This window comes from Carcharhinus amblyrhynchos, chromosome 4, assembly GCF_965287045.1.
Source record: "Carcharhinus amblyrhynchos chromosome 4, sCarAmb.v2.hapA, whole genome shotgun sequence".
Taxonomy (NCBI): Eukaryota; Metazoa; Chordata; class Chondrichthyes; order Carcharhiniformes; family Carcharhinidae; genus Carcharhinus; species Carcharhinus amblyrhynchos.
Window position 1 is genome coordinate 42698343 of NC_137327.1, and position 23157 is coordinate 42721499.

Consider the following 23157-nt stretch of genomic DNA (forward strand, 5'->3'; position numbering starts at 1 on the left):
TACAATTCAGTATTTTTTCATCAGAAAATTTTCTAATAATTTATGCTGGCGTGTTTTTCTAGGTTGAGTTGACCTTTTCTCGCCTCCTCTCCTCACAAAGCTAAGTCCACAATTTTAAATTCAGGACTTGGAAATAGCCGAGAGGTACTTAACTTTTGGCTCCATACTTGCATGGAAGACGAACTGGTAAAGTGTGCCAAACTCGTCAGGAATGTTCTTATCAGGGCTGATGATGCCAGGGAATGTTGTTCTTGTTTCCCAAATTACTAGCATTCAGTGTCCATATTTATTCACTTTTCTCAATTCAAGAAATTCAATGTGAAATTGCTTGTGCTCTATTCAATAACCTTTATTTAGATCAACTTCAGTAAGGCATCATCTGCTGCTACTAGTTTGAAATTTTCACCAATCACACAACCATATTTTCATACATTTATACTACTGGCCATGGATTTAAAGTAGATTTAGATGCAGATCGTGAAAATTGTACTTTAATTTGGGAGTGATGACTTGATCCAACTCCCGATCCAACTTTGTGCTATCCAATTCTTCTGATGCTTTCCCATATTCCTGCAATTATTTTTCAAATGTTTAGTTTTTCAATCCACATCTTCCTTGCAACACTGTTTGAATCTCTCCAATCAGGTTTCCACCCCTATGACAGAGCTGAATAACCTTAAATTAAATGATCATTGACTGTGACTGATACTATCCCCAATTTCTCTCTAGTCAACTAATTCAGTATGCTCCAATATCATTCTCCCACTGTCCAGGTCAGTGGGAGCCCTTGCTTGATTCCAGTCTTAACTATCTAACAGTGTCCAGAGCGTTTCCAGAACCAACTTCTCTCTCTTCCTCCACCACCACACTCCCAACACACAATACCTGGTCCTTTACAGTAGGGTCCATTAAGGATCAGTCCTTTGTGCTTACATTTCTTCATCTGACACCATATTCACACCTGTTCAGCATCTACATGGACACTGACAGTGATCAGCCCTACCTCTGTCAACCTGGCCATTGTCTAAGTGATGTCAAAAATTGCATAATAATTCAGTCTTAAGTTAGACCCAATTTGCTTAAGTTAAACATGGGAAAGATCAAAGCCATCATCTTTGGCTTCCGCCGCTATGCTGAACCTGTCTGCAATCTCCACATACAGTTTGACTCTCTGAGCTGAAAAAGACTATAATCTCACCTTACAAAGATGGCCTCTTCTGCCAGCTCTGACATCACCCACCTCCATTACTATCCCTCCTCACCTACACCTGAAACCCTCATGTAAACTCAACTATGCAATCTATAAACTGTATCATTCCAGTGTTTGCTTTGCCGGCCTCCCATCCTTCATATTTTGTAAATTAAGTTCATCCAAGAATATCCTGCCAGTGATCTACCCTGCTGCAAGTCATACTAGGCTATTGCCCCTTGGCTAACTGACCTCTAATGGCTTTTAGTTCCTCAGCATTTGAATTTAAAATACACTTTACTTAAATCTGTTCGTATCCTTTCCACTTCATCTTTCTATAATGTCCTTGAAGCCTACAATTTCCTATTTCCACCAAACTCTCTTCCCCTCCCACTGGTGTAATGTGGACCTCACTGCAAGAATAGTATTTATTGCCCATCCTTAATCCCCCTTCAAAAGGTGGTGGTGAACCACCTTCTCAACACTTGTCATCAGTGCTATTACTTACAGAGGTCCAGGATTTTGACTCCATGACATTGAAGAAATAACAATATATTTGCTGAGTGTCATAGAGAGGGAAAGTAGATGTCATAGTCCAAATAGCCATTGTCAGTCCAGTCTGTGGAGACTAGGACACAAAACTTCAGGTCTATTCTCTCTCCAAAGATGCTATCAGACTTGCTGAGATTTTCTGTTTTTATTGTGGAGATTTGGGGTTTGGGATGAGCACTCATCCAGGCAAGTGGAGAGTATTCCATCACATGCCTGTCTTGTGCTTTATCGGAGAAAGAAAGTTTTTGGGGAGTTAGGTGAGTTAGTAACCACAGAATGCACAGCTTCTGATCTGCTCTTGTAACCATTGTATTTATATGCCAGTTCCTGTTAAAATTTATGGTCAATGATGAAACCCCCATTCCCCTTTATTGTCAATAATGAGGGAAAACACAGTAAGAAATCTCACAACACGAGGTTAAAGTCCAACAGGTTTATTTGGTGGCAAAAGCCACTATCTTTCGGAGTGCTAGTCCTTCGTCAGGTGAGTGGGATTTCAGTTCACAAACAGGGCATATAAAGACACAAACTCAATTTACAAAATAATGGTTGGAATGTGAGTCTTTACAGGTAATCAAGTCTTAAAGGTACAGACAATGTGAGTGAACAAAGGGTTAAGCACAGGTTAAAGAGATGTGTATTGTCTCTAGCCAGGATACTCAGTGAGATTTTGCAAGCCCAGGCAAGTCATGGGGGTTAGCCAAGGCTATCCCCACACCCCCACTTCTTGCCTTCAAACAACTACACAACCTCAAACAGACCATTGTCTGCAGCAAACTACCCAGCCTTCAGGAGAACAGTGACCACAACAATGCACAACCCTGCCACAGCAACCTCTGCAAGACATGCCGGATCATCGACACATGCCATCATCTCACGTGAGAACATCATCCACCAGGTACCACAGTACATTCACTTGCAACTTGGCCAACGTTGTCTACTTGATACGCTGCAGGAAAGGATGTCCCGAGGCATGGTATGCTGGGGAGACCATGCAGACACTACAACAGCGGATGAATGAGCACTGCTCGACTATCACCAGGCAAGACTGTTCTCTTCCTGTTGGGGAACACTTCAGCGGTCACGGGCATTCGGCCTCTGAGCTTCGGGTAAGCATTCTCCAAGGCAGCCTTCACGACACACAGAAAGGCAGAGTCGCTGAGCAGAGACTGATAGCCACGTTCCGCACATGAGGATGGCCTCAACCAGGACCTTGGGTTCATGTCACACTATCTGTAACCCCCATGACTTGCCTGGGCTTGCAAAATCTCACTAACTGCCCTGGCTAGAGACAATACACATCTGTTTAACCTGTGCTTAACCCTCTGTCCACTCACATTGTCAGTACCTTTAAGACTTGAATACCTGTAAAGGCTGGCATTCCAACCATTATTTTGTAAATTGAGTTTGTGTCTGCGTATGCCCTGTTTGTCAACTGAAATCCCAGTCACCTGACGAAGGAGCAGCGCTTAGAAAGCTAGTGGCTTTTGCTACCAAATAAACCTGTTGAACTTCAACCTGGTGTTGTGAGACTTCTTACTGTGTTTACCCCAGTCCAACACCGGCATCTCCACATAATGATGAGGGATACAGTGCTGATGATGCTGTTGAGTGCGGAGCAAAGTTTTTAGACCCTGTTGGTAGAGATGTACTTTGTTGGCACTTGCAACTTATCAGTCCAAGCCTGAACTTTGCCCACATCTTCTGCGTGTGAGTGCTGACTGCTTCATTATTTGAGGAGTTGCAAATGGAACTAAGCACTGTATAATCACCAACAAACATGTTTGACACAACAATGAAGGGAAGGTCATTAATGAAGCAGCTGATAATAGTTGAGCTTCGAACACTGTCATGAAAAATTCCTGGAGTGATCTCCTGAGTGCACAAGACAGGCAAGTTACCCCCATAGTTAGATGGCTAGCCATCATTGGATCGTGAATACTAATATTCCTTCCTAGTTGCTTCGTATAGTTGTCTAGAAATCGAAAAGTGCCAAATTATGTACACCTAAAAGCACAGTGCCACAAGGCATTGATATATTAGAAAATGTTTTCCAGTGAACTGTGTTATCAAGTATCCTTGACATATTGTTTAAAGATATGGAATTTCTGGAGGTACTTACAGAAGGTTTGGAGAGGGTATTGCTGGTACGAGGTGGTGGTTGTGAAGTCATCACTATTTATTCTTGAACATGACTACTTTCTGAAGACGTATGTGGTGGAAACCTGACCACAGAAGATATTCCAAACACTTGTGTTCTAATAAGCACTCCTTTTGTTGGTCAATCTTTCAGACAAAGATTCCCATGGTTCATCTTCCAAGCACAGTGCTGCTTGAGGCATTAAATGCTGTTCCAATTAAATGCAATAACCTTTCAATGGCTAGCATACGCATCGACAGTATAAGCAAACTGATCAGATGTGACATTTGTACAAATGAGCAGAAGAAAAATTGTGTCAAAGGTACACTATTCTCTACCTGTGCTGAAAATAAGCTTGGACTTTGGGCTTGGAATCCACGTCTAGAGAGTCAGTACTGAGCTTTACACTGCTTTTTATGGTCAGTTAAGAATACATTTATTGAAATGAGCTGCCATGGCAGCTTTATTGTAATGCAGCTTTATACTATTGTATGTATGGACTCTGGCAGAGACTCAAATTGGAGTGCTGTCTCCAAAACTACATCCCTTGCTTTGTAGAATGTGGATTTTAAGATACTTTGGCAAGTTTGACTGTTTGGATAGCTTCTAACAGTGCTTTTCACAGTAGACACTAATTATGAAAATAGTGGGATCCAAACTGTCTCGCTGTATCTTGCAAAGCTTGATTGTGTAATTGGCATGAAAAAAAACTGATTTTAGTTTTTTTTTCCATGTTGTCCAGAATAATAAGCACCATATGGCTTTTCTTGTAATATTACTGAAAATAATTAGGACCACGTTTTTTTAATAAATGTACTGCAGCCTCATATGCAGTCTCCAAAATTGGTGTTCCAACCAGGATAAGCCTGCAATTGCACAAGAAAAGGCGCTGCTATGTGTTTGATTGAACATTTTTGCAGAACTATTGTCAGCTGTTAAATTATTCTACTAGTTTGGAGCTTTTCCTTTACCATATTAAAAGTAAAATAAAATGTTATTTTTCTCAAAGCACTGTACAAGGTTTTTCAAACTTGACTTTGTCTCCATGTCAAGACTGTTGCTTGCTGTCCAAGTGACATTGGTCATGTGTTCTGGTATCACATAATGTTCAAACCTACAAGCCATGCAATAGGTTTATGATCTTGGATAAAGCAATTGTGTGCAACCTAATTCAAAGAAAGGAATTAATCACATCCCATTTTCTCCTTTCATTTGGTCATTTACACTGTTGTAACTCCAAATCCTACACTGCAACATCACTGCTAATCTAACACTGCAGGAGTGTTTGAAATATGGATCAGGTAAGAAATGGCCCTGCGTTAGCAGAGCTGGGCAGATGTGGTGTAAACCTAGCAGATATACTTGTAAATTTTTTTAAAGTAAAATTTCGAGTTCCCTTTTCCTAATCATGGAAAAGTGATAACTATCCTGGGTGGTCTTTCAGTCTGATGTTTCACCAGCAGGGGGAGCTGTGAGGACAGTGTTGGAAGGATTTTCATTGTGACAAAAGCTGCTGCGAACAGAGGCAACTGTTCTGATATTCATAGAATATCATTAAAATAATCATTTTGTGTCTCTTTTTTGCAGGTAAACAGCATGAGTGATTTTTCTCATTGGCCTCTTACCTTCCAAAATAAAAACAAGGGAATGACTTTCAGTCCGTGTTTGCTGTCAGATGGAGCGACGCAGGCTGAAAATTCAGACAGAATCAGGAAACATGATTCTCTTCACAGAGATTGCATTCTGCGATTCTCTGTGCATCTCACAGATGGCACGGTGCCAACAAAGGACCACATTCAAATCTTTTAATAAATTCAAATATAATTATCAGCCCCCCACCATTTATTCCCCCCGCAAGCCGGATTTCATCAGTGAGCTTTATATTAGATTCACCCAGATGTGAACTTGTCACGGTGATCCCCCAGGAGCATAAAGCGGCATAATCTAGCCCCCCAGAAGGACATAGTCAGGGAGTGTCCAGGCACTGCTCTCTGTCACGGGGAAGAGAGAGGGAGGTGCTCACGATGACTGCTGGTGGGGTAGAGAGGCTGATGCCAGTAGTGATTGCATGGTGGGGAAGGGGAGATATGCCAGTGTTGATCACGGAGGGGTGGCTGGGGGGAGATAGGTGCCTGCATTGATTGCAGGGTAGATGGTGGTGAGAAAAGCTGCTGGTGTTGATCATGTTGTTGGGGGGGAGGGGTGAGCCCTTGAGACTTTTGGGGTGGGAAATGTTTTTTTTCCTTTAGATAGGGGCACCCTTTAAAAACGGCACCCCAATCTTAGAGCAGCCCTTTGCCGGAGTGGTTAGCACCCCCACCCCCGGCCCTCAAAATGACGGTGTGGAACACACCCCTGCTGCTTTTTCTTTTGGTAAAGTGCTATAAGATCTGGCGAGAATGCCTGCCAACATTCTGGTTTTCAGTCAGATCCTGAGACTTTGCCAATTTCTGGTAAGATCCCGCCTCATGTTTCAGCTGTGACATGGAGAGAGAATTGGGAATGCTGTGGTCAATGTCAGTTTCTAAGAGCAAATGATAGGAAATCGTCATTATCTGGAAAGGAAATTTTTTAAAAAGTATAATTTCGAGTTCCCTTTTCCTAATCATGGAAAAATGATAACCAGCCTGGGTGGTCTTTCAGTCTGATGTTTCACCAGCGGGGGCGGGGGGGAGGCTGTGAGGACAGTGTTGGATTGTTGTTCTGATATTCATAGAATATCATTAAAATAATCATTTTTGTGTCTCTTTTTTGCAGGTAAAGACGATGAGTGATTTTTTTTTCAGTTGGCCTCTTCACTTCCAAAATAAAAAAATACGGGAATGACTTTCAGTCTGTGTTTGCTGTCAGATAGAGCGACTCTTTCCTTTCCATCTCATTGCCACCCCATCCCCAGCTGCTAGATATATCTGTAAGGTGTTCACTTCACAAACCTGTACCATAAGGCAATCCTTGAAAGTGAGAAATAGCTGCAAATGAAGATTGCAAAAAGATTTAAATTGAAGAATAATTAGGCATTGCAAAGTTAAATGACCCTTAGTGTTTTGCAAGAATTGTTCTGCAAAATTCATAACTTGACACTTGAGATGAGGCACTTCACAGTGTACTTCTTAAATGCAAACAAACCACTATTAGAAGAGGGAAGTGGTACGGGATGAAATGCAAAGCTATCTACAGACTTAGCTCCTGTCACTTTGGAAAGCACCAAACTTTGTAAGTTGCTGAAATATAATCAAACATAAATCCCCTTTTTTTCCATTCTGCTATTTTTTAAAAACATCAAACTTTGCTAGATTGCAGTTTGAATTTAAGGTTGCTTGCTTATACATTTGTTTTCTTAGTCTTCATTTTCATCAGTTAAACTTGAGGAAAAAATCTTAAAATCTAGATTTTGTTTGTAGTTCAAGATCTTACCCTCAAGGTCCTGAATTGCATCATTGCTGATGGAAAAGAAAAAGCACAGGAAAAGCTTGTGCTAAAGCTGAAAAGTAGATGAGCAATGCCTAAGATATGTGCTTAAGCACAGTATTTGCTGTATTGATAACAAAGGTCATCCATCTTAAACATTAGTTCTATTTATATCCACTAAGTAGCTTGAACTGAATATTTCCAGCATTTTGTTTGTTGCTCTAGATTTCTAGTGTTTGCTGTATTCATTTTTGTAACAGAACTTCCTGTGCATATGATGCCATGGATTAATCTACAGTTCTTCAGGTAGTACACCAGAGAGATGTGAATGCATGTGTGTGGAGGGTACAGCGAATGGATCATATATTCTATCCAAGGGACAATTTCAGATAATCCTCAATTCTTTATAAACTGCTGCTCATTCTATCTGGACGTATCACAGTTTGATATGTCTCCTGCTGTGATCAAGGCCCCAAGAAACTACAAAAGGTTGTGAACATAATCCAGTCCATTGTGCAAACCAGTCTTCCATTGACTCCGTCTATACTTTCTGCTGCCTCGGGAAAATACCCAGCATAATCAAGGACCCCATGAACCTCAGACCTCGTCTTCCATTGGGAAAAGATAAAGGTCTAAAACCATGGACCAAAAGACTAGCTTTTTCTCTGCTGTTTTGAATAGTCCTATCATATGTTAAGCTGATCTTTCTCTTCACCCTACCTGTAACTGCAACGCTATGTAATTTAGGAAAGATACGTTTTGCCTGTACAGCATGCAAGATGCAATACTTTTCACTGTATCCCAGCATGTGACAATAAATCAAATATTGTAATGTATTAACTCCCACTTATGCTTAAATAAAACCATAACTGTCACCATACTTCCAGCCATTGAAAGTACAATTTACCGGGGGTTAAATTTATGACACAAAAGAACACAAAAAAAAGGAGCTGGCATATACCAATATGGCCAGCTGAGCATGGTCTGCAATTTAGTACAATTGCAGCTAATCTTTGGCCTCAACACTATGGTTTTGATACCCCAACAGACCAAAAGTGTCTACCTTGGTCTTAAATATATTCAAGAATGGAGCATTCAAAGCCTGCTGGAGTAGAGAATTGCAGAGATTCACAAAAGTTGTGCAGTAATTCCTCCTCATCTCAGTATTATGTGATCGGTCCTTATCCTGATACTGTCCCCATGATTGAGATTTCCTAATTAGTGAAAACAACCAGCATCTATGCGAGGAAGCCCCAGTAAAATCTTGCATGTTTCAGTAAGATAATCATTCTTTCAAACTCTAGAGAAGATTGGCCATCTATCTGGCTCTCATCTTAGGGAACTCTCTCATGCCAAGGACCAATTTAGTGAACCTTCCCTATGTTGCCTGAAATGCAAGTATATTCCCTAAGTATGCAGATTAAAACTGCACATAGTATTCCAGATAGGTGATCACAGCAAAAATCTACAATTGTAGTAAGACATCTTTATTTCTGTACTCCAGTCCCCTTGCAGTAAAGGTTAACATTCACCTTTCTGATTGCAGGTATAACAAGCAGACAATTTCCCAGTGCAAACACACCCATCTCTTCCACATCAGCAGAGAGCCACCTTAGGGCTGCTTGAGGCTCAACACGAACTTATCGTTAGTGCACCATTGCACTGACTTGTTGGCTCCTAATATATTGCCAAATGTCCCCTAAATGCCTTACTAGCTTTTGATATATTGACAATTGAGAGATTTTCATGCTTCATGTAGCCTTCTGTCATGACGAGCATACGTTTGCTCCAACTATTATCAGATCTTTTTACTTTCTAATTAAACTTCTAAAGCATATGTAACATACCTGAACACTGGATTTAAATTGATATGAATCTACTCAAAAATAAATTTGATGGATACTTAAATCTGGTGAAATGCTGATCAGTTCAATATCCATAGGACCATATGCATCTGATACGTGATACAATAGGTGGATCTAACAAAGCTGCATGTATAATGTATTAGATCTGGGATTAGAACACCTGCTCAGGTTATTGTGTTCATTATTTAGGGATTCAAATGGAGCAAATGTGCTTATACAAATTATCTATCCTTAGATGGTGCAAAGTCCTTCAGAAATGAATGTTAAGACCATAGCTGCTGTTAAATGCCAGGACATTCCAAATCCCAGGACGAAAACTTGAAACAGCTGCTCTCAACTGCATTTTTAAATTTGGTATAATGTAAGATGTGAAACCCAGAGAAGGATGTTCTAAGCATTTTAAATAAAGTAAAGGTTCATTAAACAATCAAATTCACAACAAGAAAGTCAACTGGAAAGACACTTGACTAAATCAATATCTATACACGGTGAGGACTAATTCTAAGTCCAGGATGGGCGTGAAGACGGAGGAGTTTACAATCCATTTTTTTGGGCAAGTTCAAATCTGCTCTACTATGTGCTTAAGAAGAAAAGAGCCTCAAATGGTTTCTCACCTATTGGGAAGAAGGCAGAGCTTAAATCATCAGAATACTGGCTGAGAGCAGCAGAGGGCACCATTGTGCATGTGCAGGTCTCCAGCAGCAGAAACATGCCATTCAGCCTCAGTTGCTGGCAACCATCCTCTCAAATAGCACCCTTCCCAGCTACCACGGGGGCCTGCAGCCTATCGTGATCCCTGCACTCACCCAAACTGCTTTAACCCCACGACGCCTGTCTCCCGTCCCAGATCAACTCCCACCTCCCTCCCTCCCAATCTGCAATTGCTGACCAACCCCCCCTCGCCCCAGTGGCCAAGCCTGATTGTCCCCTTCCCTCCACTCACTGATCCTTGATGAAGAGTGGCAGTGGGTCTCCCACGCCGCCCTCCCAACCACGGACTGGCTCCACACCCCCCCTCACCCCAGCCTGGTCCCACCCTCTCTGACTCCATCCTCTTGGTATTCAGTGGGCAGTGTCAGCATGCCCTGTGGGCAGCGCCAGGCTGGAACTGTCAAAGGGACACCTTCCCCTGTCCTCAAACTGCCCTGGAGCCTTAGTGGCCTCTGGTTCTGCCACTGAGGCCATTACGACTGGTCTCCATTGCTGGGGAACCAGTTGTGATCCTTGCCAGAGAGAGCCTCTCCCGGTGAGGCACAGGCAATTCTGTCCCAAGCTCATTAAATCACTGTAAAGTAAGATTACTATTTCAGTTTAATAAATTACTCAGCCTCGCACCAGAGAAGGGCGTGAGGCTGACCTTGCCGGATATCCAGTGCCAGTAAGATCACGAGGTGAGGTCAGGCACAAACTTGATTTCTCGGCTCTCTTGCGATCTTAGCAGCTCATCCTGCCCATCAGCCGGCCAAGCACAATGGTAAGATCACCCCCAGTATCTTTAAAGTACCCAGCTCCCTAAGATCAGAACTAATCCTCCCCAAACAGCATCCTAAATCTTTTTAAAAACTAATGGCAAAATTCACTAAGTAACCATACCAGGGTATCCCTAGGGGTTGCTTCTGACATCAGGCAAAACATCTGGTCTTTTGAACAAGGTTTTTTTTACAAACATAGTTTACTGGGAGTTCATACAGCTCATCCTGCTGTGGGCTTGGTTCTCAAAACAACTCCCTTGCAAATATAAAAGCAAAATACTGTGGATGCTAGAATCTGAAAAATAAAAGAGAAAATGCTGGAAAATCTCAGCAGATCTGACAGCATTTGTTGGGAGAGGAGAGAGCCAGTATTTCGAGTCTGGGTGATCCTTTGTCAGAGCACTGGCAAAGTAATCCCTCGCAAAGGTTAAAATTAATCCTGATTTTCCCTTTTAGTCTTCCCATATCTGATCTAACCTCCTCAGAAGCCACTCATTTTGTAAGTCCATCTATTAGCCATAATTGTGAAGTTCACACCTCATCTCAGTGTGGCAGAGTGGTTCGCACTGCTGCCTCACAGCACCAGGGACCTGGGTTCAATTCCAGCCTCGGGTCACTGTCTAGTGTTTGCACATTCTCCCTGTGTCTGTGTGGGTTTCCTCTGGGTGATCCTGTTTGTTTCCACAGTCCGAAGATGTGACAGTTAGGTTGATTGGCCCTAGTATCAGGGGATTAGCAGGGTAGATATGTGGGGTGATGGGGATACGGCCTGGGTGGGGCTTGATGGGCCAAATGGCCTCCTTCTGCACTGTAGTGATTCTATGATTCCTTCTTTCGACTGTCTGTCATTACCAACTTGCTTCAGGCAAAATCTATTTACAGTATTGCTAGGCTTATCAACATATCTAAAGCATGAGCCCCACAAACCTAGTCAAATTTCCTTTTCTACTACACAGTTTAAAAAAAAACACAGAACCCATCAAAACACTGACCAATTATTAGATTTTCTTATTTTTTCATGTCCTCACGATCTCCTGACAATTGGCAGACTTCTTTGATTGAATTAGAGTTTCTTTACACATCCAGTGGGCATTGAAACTAATCATTTCACACATGGTTGTAGGATGAAATCTAACACTGACTGATCAGCTTGCTTCAATGAAGAGTCCGGTGCCAAAGTTTATTTAAGCTTGTATTGTTCAGTTGGAATTCATACAACCTTGTTAAATTGCCCAGATGTTTATTTTTTAATGCTATACCAACATTTGAATACTGAATAAAATATATAAAATATAAATCCCTTGACAACCACAAATAACTGACTAAACTTTGTGAATCTCACTTGCATGCTTGAAATTATCAGTAAAAGGAACAATTTCTTGAATCCTTTTAACATTTAATGCTGCATTTCTCAAACGACCGCAGCTAATTGTTAGCACCATTTTTCACATGTAGCTTCTCTTGGGGAAAGAAAAATATCCAATGCACTAGAAGCAGCAACCCTAACTGGGAAAAGGGGAAAAAATAAAGTAGTCAAAGTGGGAGGTTTTAAATAGACTTCTAATGATGGAGAGGAAATAAGCAGAGGGGCAACACGACAGCTCAGTGACTATCACTGTTTGCTGTGCAGGTACATGAATTTGGGCCGGTGTCTGTGGGAGTTTGCGCATTCTCGCCGTGCTTGCGTGGATTTTCTCCGGGTGCTCCGGTTTCCTCCCACACCCCAAAGATGTGCTCTTAGGCTGATTGGTGTAACAAGTTGTCCCTGAATTATTCTCCCCTCAGTCTGGTTTCCAGTGTGGAGTGCCATAAGCGTAGACAAGGGTCACGGGTGGAAGAGGGAACTCACAATGTTAAAATGATGGCGCAGGCTCATTGGGCTGAAGGGCCTGTTTCCCGTGCTGTGTTGTTCTTTGTTCTTTGTTTGGGGAAATGTGTAGAACGTGAGGATGCAATGGATGGAATGCTGTAGAATGAAGCACTGATCCAGTGACAGAGAAACGTAGGATCTATGTAGAGAATTCTGACTGAGAAAATAAGGAGGCAATGTAATTGGCAGTTAGTTATTTTTTTGAAGTTGATTTGGAGGAGACCGAGCCTGGAATAATCATGAGTCCTGAAAATATGGAGGAGAATTCTAGAACGATGGACTTACAAATTAAAGATTGTGGAGAAGGAAGAGTGAGCTGTAGAGTGTGAAATCTATTCTCAACGTAATAAAGGCAGGATTATTAATAGTAATGTTGAGATGGAAAAATATAAATGTGCAGTGTCTTGGCAGAAGAAAACAGTCATGACAAGACACTAATCAGGGCAGAATTTTACCGGCATGTCCGCCTGAGGGTCAGACGATCCTGCCTGAGACCGACGGAGAATGCCGTTCTCCGAGCTGCGCCTGCCCCCGCAATTGGGGTGGGCGTGCCGGTAAAATTCCAGTCATGTTCAGCTTGGGACTGTATATGTCTAATAGCATTTTGTCTCTGAATTGAGCTGCACGAGTGGAGGGAATTGGATTAGATCTAGAAGCATTAAACTTTTGGTAAGACTTAAAACAAAATGGTTATGCCAGTATTGAATTGAAGAAAATTTTGTCTCATCCACACTTGGTTTTCTCTAAACATCAAGGACACAAATACCCTTGGAAATAAAGGAAGAGAATTGGGTGTCAATTTGTATTATAAACTATAAAATATAAGACAATTCTGTTGTAGGTGATGCTCATTCTGAATCACAAGAGTTGTCAGTTATTCTTCTCTCTAATCTTCTCTCTGCATTACAGAATGCCAAACATATCAGAGAATAGAGAAATGTCATTGTGTAAAGTCAGAGCAGACAAACTGAGTTGCAAAATGCTCATCTATTAGAATAAGTTAGAATCCCATTTATACAGGTAGGAATGAAACTTACGGCCATGTCCGAGGATACCCAGCTTGCTTCCATTTCATATCTGAGTCAGACAATTGTGGGTTCAAACCTCATTCTACAAATGTTAGCACTTAATCTTAGCTGAAACATCAGAGGAATATGCACTGTCAGACTTAATGGATCCATCTCTCCGACCTCACGGGTGAAAATTCTGGCCTACGTCTTTTAGATCAACTGAGGTTCCATCTGTTTTAAGTGGGAATAAAAGGTTCCATGACACAACTTAAAGAAGGGCACTCTTTTGAGGCTCTGTTTCTGAGATGTCCACCAACATTGCGATGTCCTTTTCCCAAGGAATGATCCCAGTAGGTCCACCAACGTCACCTCGCTGGCCTGGAAGGTAGTTGCAACGGAGGTCTGCGCATCAGGCAGCCACCAGTGAAAAAGCCTGCACTGCAGGAAGTGGATGAATGATTTTATCAGCTCCGTCAGGGTAAGTCAATCTTCAGCCCACTCTAAACTCACACTCTCATAATGGCATCAAACACTCAAAGGGTTGCACTCTTCTCGGATCTCTCCCAACATTAATTGGGGAGACTTCAGCAACGAATTTCAAATGGATATTTTAATATCACCAGCATCTCATCAATCATCATGTGCTAACAGTAAGTTCAAAACTTACTGGCGAGGGCTTGTCCATGCTACCCAACTTTGCTCCATCCTGTGCCATCATATTCCACCCACTTGTTTCATGCAAGCCAAACTCATACACAATGGGAGGGGGAGATCCTGACCAGAGGGGCACAGATGATATCCTGGCACCAACTGGGTTCGAGGAAGATGCCACTGAGTTGGTAGGGGAGAACAGGGATCACTCCTGTGACAAACGAGAGATTGGCCTCTCCCAGCAAGCCAGGATGGATGAGCTGTCCATGATTTAATTACATCCTGAAATTCAGGGCACAGTGGTTCACACTGCTTCCTCACAGCGCCAGCACCCGAATTCAATTCTGGCCTTGGGTCACTGTCTGTGTGGAGTTTGCACATTCTCCCTGTGTCCGAATGGGTTTCCTCTGGGTGCCCCGGTTTCCTCCCACAGTCTAAAGATGTGCGGGTTAGGTTGATTGTCTATGCTAAATTGCCCCTTATTCTCCGGGGATTAGCAGAATAAATGTGTGGAGTTACAAGGTTAAGGGATTGTTGCTACAGGCCCGATGGGCCTTTTTTTGCACTGTAGGGATTCTATGTTTCTATGCAATGCTGTATTCTGATTGCTCTTTGCTCTCTTACAGACACCAGCAGGCCTGGACAGAGGCCCAGCAAGACCATCAGCCCCAGCCACAACAGAGGAGGATGCTGAAAATGAAAATGATGAAGGCCTGTCACTGCATTCACCTGCACCCTCTCCTTCAGTACATCATTGCTTGCCCCCTACTGCTTTCCCCCTATCCCCCATGAATATCTGTTTAACCCTCTTGTACTACATTTGCCCCCCCCTTTCTCTAGTCTTGGTTGTCTGGGTACTCCCTCCTGCTCACGCCATACCAACACTTGATCCTCCCCAACTCTGCTATGCATGTGTGCATCCCTTCCATGTTGGGCCCCAGCTCTCGCACTGCCAATTATCCCTCTGCCTATCATCTTTCCCCCAACCCCAGCACTCCCCTGTTCCCTTCATGCAAGAAACAATACTTTTCTCTGTATACGTATACATGTGACAATAATAAATCAAATCAAAATGAAGTAAAATGGAATCACATATAAAATCTCAACTATGTGCCTTGTATTCAAATTTCACGAAGATACATTGCCCCAAGCACAGATAACAGAATCACATTTGACAGCACAAATGGAACATACGTTTTATATCCCAACATTGCAATCAAATCATTTTTCAAAACAAACATGTGGCAATTGTTCAAAAATACTACTTGCCAAAATGTACGTTATTGCCATAATAAACATTATCATATGAAATGCAGGATTGAGATTAATGCAGCTAAAAGGAGAGACATTTAATCTTCATAATTTGTTTTTACAGGATTAATTCTTAGCCTGGGAAAATCACATCTCTGCCAGGCAGATCATGGGGAAAAAAAACGAAATCTAGGATGACTCTTGTTCATATCTTTTTTTTTGCTTCAATCCTGGGATATGGGCATCGCTGGCTGGTCAGCATTTATTACACATCCAAAGTTGCCCAAGGGCTGTTGAGAGTCTGTGGCTCTGAAGTCACATTTAGTCCAGGCCAGGTAAGGACAGCAGATTTTCTTCCCTAAAGGACATGAGTGAACTAGATGGGTTTTCCAATAAGCACTACTGGTTTCATGGTCATCAGTGGATTCATTGCAGATGGTGGAATTCAAACCCTGGTCCCCAGAACATTAGCTGAGTTTCTGGATTAATATTCTAGCGATAATACCACAAGGCTATCACCTTCCCCTTTTCGAATAGTGTAGCATCTCCTAATTTGCCTCAAAGTTTGTATCTTGGACCGAGCATTGCTTTTTCATAGATCTCTTATCGACTGTTATTGTAACATTGTGCCATTTACTGTCCACCTTTCCAAAAGCTTTCATGATAAGAAGAGCAAGCGAGAGTTACTGATTGATGTTTAAAGATTTTGCCCTTTTTTGCAGCTGTTGCTGTGACTGCCCTAGAACTGAAACATTATCTTGTAGATCTGCTAACTTCAGTACCAAACCTTTCTTGGTTTCTCTCTTTAAAAAGCTGCATTGGAACTAAAGTTGAACATTTTTGAAAAGATTGAGAGGCTCTGAGTACAATTAAAGTAAGCAAACCATTTACAAAGGAAAACTCTTGGCTGTCAGTTACACATTTAAACTGATAAACAAAGCTGGAAAACGTAACAAAAGAAAACAAGGTACTTTACATCGTACATCAACAATATTAATTCTACATTATTTGAATTAGGCGCAGATTTGAAGTGAAATTGAAATGTACTTTGAAGATGAAGATACTGAAAATATCTGATTAGTAAATGCAGACTCAATTCAACTTATACCTGCGGTTTTAATTTGTCAACATATCATGTAGTTTATTACTGCTTGGAATGCCACAAGTGCAAATAGTGTGCAATCGTGTTTTGGAACTATTTTGGAACCCTTTGAGCAAAGGATATTTTGTTTATAGCTCAAATTTCTTGTTTCTTGCACCAGAGCAGTTGAAGGAATGTCTAGTTAAATATCCTTCTTTGTAAGGAATGGAAAGAGGTTGTAGCACAGGCAGTATCATCTTTTTTGTCGTCACAGACCCAGTGGTGCACTAGTAATTCCCAAAAGAGAAGGTGACTACCAGGGGCTTATAACTTGAGGGGTGCCCATCCACATCAGACTCACCAGGAGTCTCTCCTGCTCTTACCGCCTGCCAATCAGCGTGTTTGGAAGGATTTTGCAGGTTGATACAACCTGTTTGGCCACATTATGAATGTTCCTTCCTTGGCCATCAGGTAGGACTCGAATACAGAGCTTTTCGCTCAGAGACAGTGTGCCACAATACCCACTGGCACTATTGTAACCACTTCAGGTTGATAACCGCCTACTGGGAATTGTCAATCTTGAGAGAATATTCATGTTATTTGGACCAAAATTCTCAACGCCAGTATCTCATTTCTATGTAACATATTATAATTTGAGTCCCTGCACTTTTCTATTCTTAATTATATTTGAGGGCTGATGTCAGCCCTCTGGAATAAAAGTTACTTTCCCTTATCCAAGAATTAAAAAATGATTAATGCAGTTTCCATTGATCACTAGGCTGTTATCTTCCCAGATTTTGTGCACTAATTTATCAAGCCTTTACATCTGACACTAACTGTGGTAAATCTCTCAACAAGGAGCTCCAATTATCTCCGATTACATCTCTACTTGGACATGGATGAAAGATTTTTAACAAGCATCTGATCAAAGAGGGCAGGCCCTTTCAGGAATAATGTGAGGCTAACTCCTCTTGGGTCCATATCAATGTTGGACAAAAGAATTCAACATACTGTTGTGAAGCCATGCTTTATATCGAAAATTATTGTCTATAAGGCCTCTCATTAAGATATGTAAAGGGACCATATGATATAGGACCAGAATGAGGCCACTCGACCCTTCAAGTTTTTTCCAGTATTCAATCATGGCTGACAAGTTTCTCAATCCCATTCTCTCACTTTTTCCCCGTAGCCTTTTAATCCCTTTACCACTCAAGAACCTATCTAATTCTGTCTTAAATGTACTCAATGACTTGGCAGTGAATTCCATAGATTCACCACCCTCTGGCTGAAGAAATTCCTCCTCATCTTGGTTCTAAAAGGTCGCCTCCTTATTCAGAGGCTGTGCCCTCAGATCTTAGTCTCTCCTCATAACAGAAACTTCTTCCGCACGCCCACTCTATCCAGGCAATCAAGGCTTGTTTTAAGTGGACAGATCGGATACTCAAACTGGCTGGTTTTCAGGCAATCTTGACACACAGAATGTTTTTACTTTGTGGTCTTTTATAGAGTTGTTTATTCAGTGAGATAAATGTATGATATAATCTTGTACTATTTCTGGTGCACAATTAAATGCTTTAAAAAGTGTTTGACCTGCTACCATCTATACTGAGCATTGTGCACATCATCATGTTTCTGTTCATAAGGAGCACATTGTCTGTTGAAATAGTATTTATTGTTTGGCATGGAAAAAAAATCTAAAGCAACCACATATGAGACCAGCTATATGTTCAACTACATATAATACAGCAATATACTGTGAATTGTTCTTCTTATTCGCTCTGCAGTGGACATCATTGCATCTTGTAAGCACTCTACGTGTTCACAAATAAAATGATCTTGAGGCACTTTGCGATATGTGGATGTGCCTCAAGCGATGACAGTTTTTATGGAATGCTGAAATGTTGGAATTGGCTGAACAATGCCTTTATGCAGAGTAACATTGACCAATGTAAAAAAGACTCACATTTATATGACCTCAGAACGTCCTAAAGCATTTTGCAGCCAGAGGAATGCTTCTGAAGTGCAGTCACTGTTGTAATGTAAGAAACGTGGCAGTCAATTTGCACACAGCAAGCTTTCTCAAACAGCAAAGTGATAATGACCAGATGATCTGCTTTTGTGATGCTGATTTGAATTTGACATCTCAGTAGAAAGATGGCACCTCCAGCAGTGTGGCACGCCCGCAGTACTGCACGGGAAGATCATTTTAGAGTTGTGTGCTTCTGTGAAAGTCTTGCACTTGGAGCCCTATAACTGAGAGGAAGGAGAGTGCGCTACCACTTGAACCACAGTTGAAACAGATGTGTCATGGATTATTAATTCCTAAATAAATGTCTCTGGGGACCTTATTCACTACTCTGTGCAACCTCTAGTCTGGAGTGACTCATTCTTTTAAGAATTAGCCCTATTACAGGTTCATCCCTCCCCAAGAGCCTGTCTTCATGCTGTACATTCTCTGATTCAATAGGCAAAGGGGGTTAACTTAGATGGGCTTTTTGGTTGTCATAGACCAGTTTGGGCTGAAGGGCCAGTTTCCGTGCTGTACATTCTATGATTCTAGGAGTAGATTGGTTTTAGGCCCCAGTACGCTCGCTGTGGACAAGCCCTTGCTATCACTACAAACATTGAGGCTGGTTTTCATCACAAGCACAAGGCTTGAGCCACTTTCATCAATCTTCCCTCAGCCTGCAATACTGTGTGGAAACATGGACTGATGCTCAAACTATTGTTGCAGCTGCCAGACAAGTGCCAGGCAACGCCAGCTGCTGTGGGCATTTCTCAGCCACAGATGGGTGAAGTCCACCTACGAGATGAGGTCAGCACTTCAATATGCTCAGTAACATCATCTACAAGCTTGATCCCACAAGCTGGAGCTCGTGCCGTAGCTCTGATCTTCTCTACAGCTGAGTACTGTGCACCTGTGTGAACCTCAAATGATCACACCAAATTCAGACACACGACTTCACTCAGTGATGAGGATAATCTTTGGAACTCTGAAAGCAACTCCAGTTCAGGGGCTGTCAGTTCACTTAAATATTGTCTCTCCCTCCGTTTGACAGGACTCAGCATTGTGCAGAGAAAATAACATGAATCAGCAGCAACGTGAACCTTCTCATCCATAGAGAGCTTCAATATCCCACTCAACTCACCACGTGTCTCAACAAAACCCAACCTAGACTCAGAATGAACATTTCCAACTCCATTACATTGATGAAACCTGGAGGAAAGCTTACACAGAAAACACTGAAACTCCCAAGTAAGCGCATTAGCCAGGCTTTACCAGTCATTCTTGCCAGTGGGATCTTCTGGTCCTGCCAATGGCAAACCCCCACCATGGGTTTCCCGGCAATGGGGGTGGTGTATACAATGGGAAACCCCATTGACAGCAATGGGACCAGAAGATCTCACCATCGGCCAATAGCAGGCCACCTCTACCACCACGAAATACACCATGGAGGCAAAGAAAATCCCACTGGCTGAAACTTTCCTATCCCATCCTGGCAGAATCCGCCCCCCCGTCCACCCCAGACATGACAGATCATTCAAGTGCCCATTGACTTCGGCAGAACCAGAAGATCCATCAGCAGGAGGGCCTGAAAACTTTGGCCTTTGTCTCCGATCCAACATCTCAATAACCAGGCTTTAATCTCCCTTGGTGCATGTGGTCAACCCTCAATAGAACATGGACAGGATATGGCCTATGTGGCTACCTGATATACAAGTGACATTTCAAAACACCATCGGCTGCGACTGTGGTGATCCTGACCAAACCATGGAGCATTTGATAACATCTTACTCCTGAAGGCGAGATCCTGGAGTTATACCTGCTCTCTAGTCTAGCATTGGTCTGGTCAGCGAACCTGAAATTAAAATGTGACAACAGCATCTGCTCCTAAAGCCACACAGAAGAAAGAAGACTGGTTGGTGACGGCCATTTGGCCAATGGGCAATGTTGCAACAGACTTCATCTCTTCTTCTTCCTTCATCTCTTCTTCTTCCTTCATGGAGTTGCAGTTTAAGTGGATGACATTGTTGAAATGCAGCTCAATGCATTGTCCAGTGACAGGGGTACAAGTTCATGTGCAACTCCCATGTTCCCTCTTACGTGAACTGAGTTCCCTATCAATGCCATGCAGCCATGAGATGGTGCTAAATATTGTCTCACAGAAAGGGAAAAAATCAAAGACCCCAAGTTACCTTGAACAGCCTTGTCAGGGGTCTTAACCCTGATCACCAACCTGCTTCCCTCCTTAATTTGGATGCGTGGAGCAGAGATACAAGTGACATAGGAAAAGGGGAAGGTTTTTTGCTTCTTAAAATGGTTGACTCCATAGGCAAAATAAGTATGATTGTTAAGGGTTTCAAATGTTTTTTGCAATAGTGTACTCATTAAAAAAAATGACAATAGGCAGATGAAAAAGACACAAAACAGAAGCAAGCAGCTCATGACGATACTTATTCTTGGTACAAACAACAATTTATATGGCATCTTTAAAGTAATAAAATATGTAAGGTATTTCACAGGCACATAATAAAATAAACATCAAGCCATATATGGAGAGATTAGATCAAATGACCAAAGGTTTGATTAAAGAGGTGGGATTTAACAATGTCTTAAAGACCTAAAGTAGAAATGTGGTAGAGATGAAGGAAAAACACAAACCTTCAACCCAATTCTTGTCAAGGGATTTTACCTCTAATATTGAGTCCTTAATGACTGGCGCAATGACTCGAACGCCACCTCTATTTATTAGAATACTTATAAGAATATCCAGTTTGGTCAGAAATGCGAAGAATAAACAAGCCAGTTTATGGTCCCAGAAACAGTTGTGTTCAATTTTGTCAAAGATCACATCTCATTCTGGAAGTCAGAAATTAATTCAAAGTCATCCATTTTATGCTGGGACGGAAGTTAATTTATCTCCATCAATTATCACTGTGTGAACGTACGAGGTTGTTATTGTCCCAGCTGCATAATTGTTTGGAGATAGCTTTGCAGCTGAATGATCTTGGGCCAGATTCACTCTCCAGTTAAATAAGAAGAATGTTGTAGAGCATGATTGTGCAGATAATGGACAAAACGGGATACATGGTTTTGCTGAGTGAATGTCCTATACTGGGAACTGGGAATGGTTCCTTGAGATTCAAGCGACAGGCCTTGTTAGCAATCTCTTTCAAGGGAATCTCCTTTTCACTGGCTGTAACATGCTTCAGTTTCGCCTTCACCTGTTCAAAATAAATAATGGTGTTAGCAAGATGAAGTTTATTTTTTGATTTCTATCCTTGAAGCTATTTGGAATGTTCAAATGTTGTTTGCTCATTTCAGCAGAATGGACATCATGACAATTTGGTGGGATTTTGTGCCCGCCACCATAGCAGGATCTTCCATTGCCCCCGCAGTTAATGGGGTTTCCCCATACTCACATCCTCACCGCCAAGGAGCCCGTGGCAGGTGATCGCCATCGGCGGGGCTGGAAGATCCCAGTGGGAAGAACGCTTGGAAAATCCTGTCCATAATTATCTTTTTTAACATTAAAGACTAATTCTGGCAACACTGGGAGACAGCTAAGCCTTAAGCATTACGTCCAAAAAGCATCAATTTAAATCTCAACACAAAATGTGAGGGCATAGTACAATATTGGCAGACTGTCTTTGTACAAAGTGCCTTTCTTTTAGATAAGATGTTAAACTGAGGTACTGGCTGCTTGCCCTGGTGGATTATAAGAACATAAGAACTAGGAGCAGGAATAGAACATTTTACCCCTTGAGTCTGCTCCACCAATCAAGTAGACCATGGTTAATCTTTTCGTGGACTCAGCTCCACTTATCCACCCACTCACCATAATCCTTAATTCCTTTACTATTCAAAATTTATCTATCCTTGCCTTAAAAACATTCAATGAGGTAGCTTCAACTGCTTCACTGGGCAGGGAATTCCACAGATTCACAACCCTTTGTGTGAAGAAGTTCCTCCTCAACTCAGTCCTAAACCTGCTTCTCCATATTTTGAGGCTATGCCCCTTGGTTCTAGTTTTCACCTGCCAGTGGAAGCAACTTCCCCGCTTCTATCTAATCTATTCCCTTCATAATCTTATATGTTTCTATAAGATCTCACTTCATTCTTCTGAATTCCAATGAATATAGCCCCCATCTACTCTGTCTCCTCATAAGTCAACCCCCTCAACTCCAGAATCAACCTAGTGCATTTCCTCTGCATCCCCTCCAATGCCAGTATATCCTTTCTCAAGTAAGGAGACCAAAACTGTACACAGTACACCAGGTATGGCCTCACCAGCACCTTATACAGCTGCAACATAACCTCGCTGTTTTTAAACTCCATCCCTCTAGCAATAAAGGACAAAATTCCATTTGCCTTCTTAATTACCTGCTGCACCTCCAAACCAACCCCTTGAGATTCATAAGAACATAAGAAATAGGAGCAGGAGTGGGCCGTCTAGCCCTTTGAGCCTGCCCCGCCATTCAATAAGATCATGGCTGATCTGAAGTGGATCAGTTCCACTTTCCCGCTTTCTCCCCATAACCCTTAATTCCCTTGTCTGTCAAAAACCTATCTACTCGTGACTTCAATATATTTAGTGAGGTAGCCTCCACCACTTCAATGGGCAGAGAATTCCAGAGATTCACCACCCTTTGAGTGAAGAAGCTCC

At 42.0% G+C, this 23157-nt stretch overlaps 2 protein-coding genes across 3 annotated transcripts in view; one reads left to right on the forward strand and one right to left on the reverse strand.

The window, feature by feature from the left end:
• The window catches only part of slc12a4 (solute carrier family 12 member 4), a 160480-nt gene extending 155591 nt beyond the window's left edge, over positions 1-4889 (forward strand). For both annotated transcript variants that reach the window (XM_080187024.1, XM_080187025.1), the window contains exon 24: positions 3839-4889. In XM_080187024.1, the coding sequence (XP_080043150.1) occupies positions 3839-3930 (92 nt within the window). In that variant the 3' untranslated portion in view covers positions 3931-4889. The remainder of the gene's footprint in view (positions 1-3838) is intronic.
• A 16055-nt stretch (positions 4890-20944) lies between these two features.
• Positions 20945-23157, reverse strand: part of dpep2 (dipeptidase 2) — a 63866-nt gene continuing 61653 nt past the window's right edge. Inside the window, exon 11 of the mRNA XM_080187026.1 lies at positions 20945-21715. Coding sequence (XP_080043152.1) covers positions 21521-21715 — 195 coding nt within the window. The 3' untranslated portion in view covers positions 20945-21520. The remainder of the gene's footprint in view (positions 21716-23157) is intronic.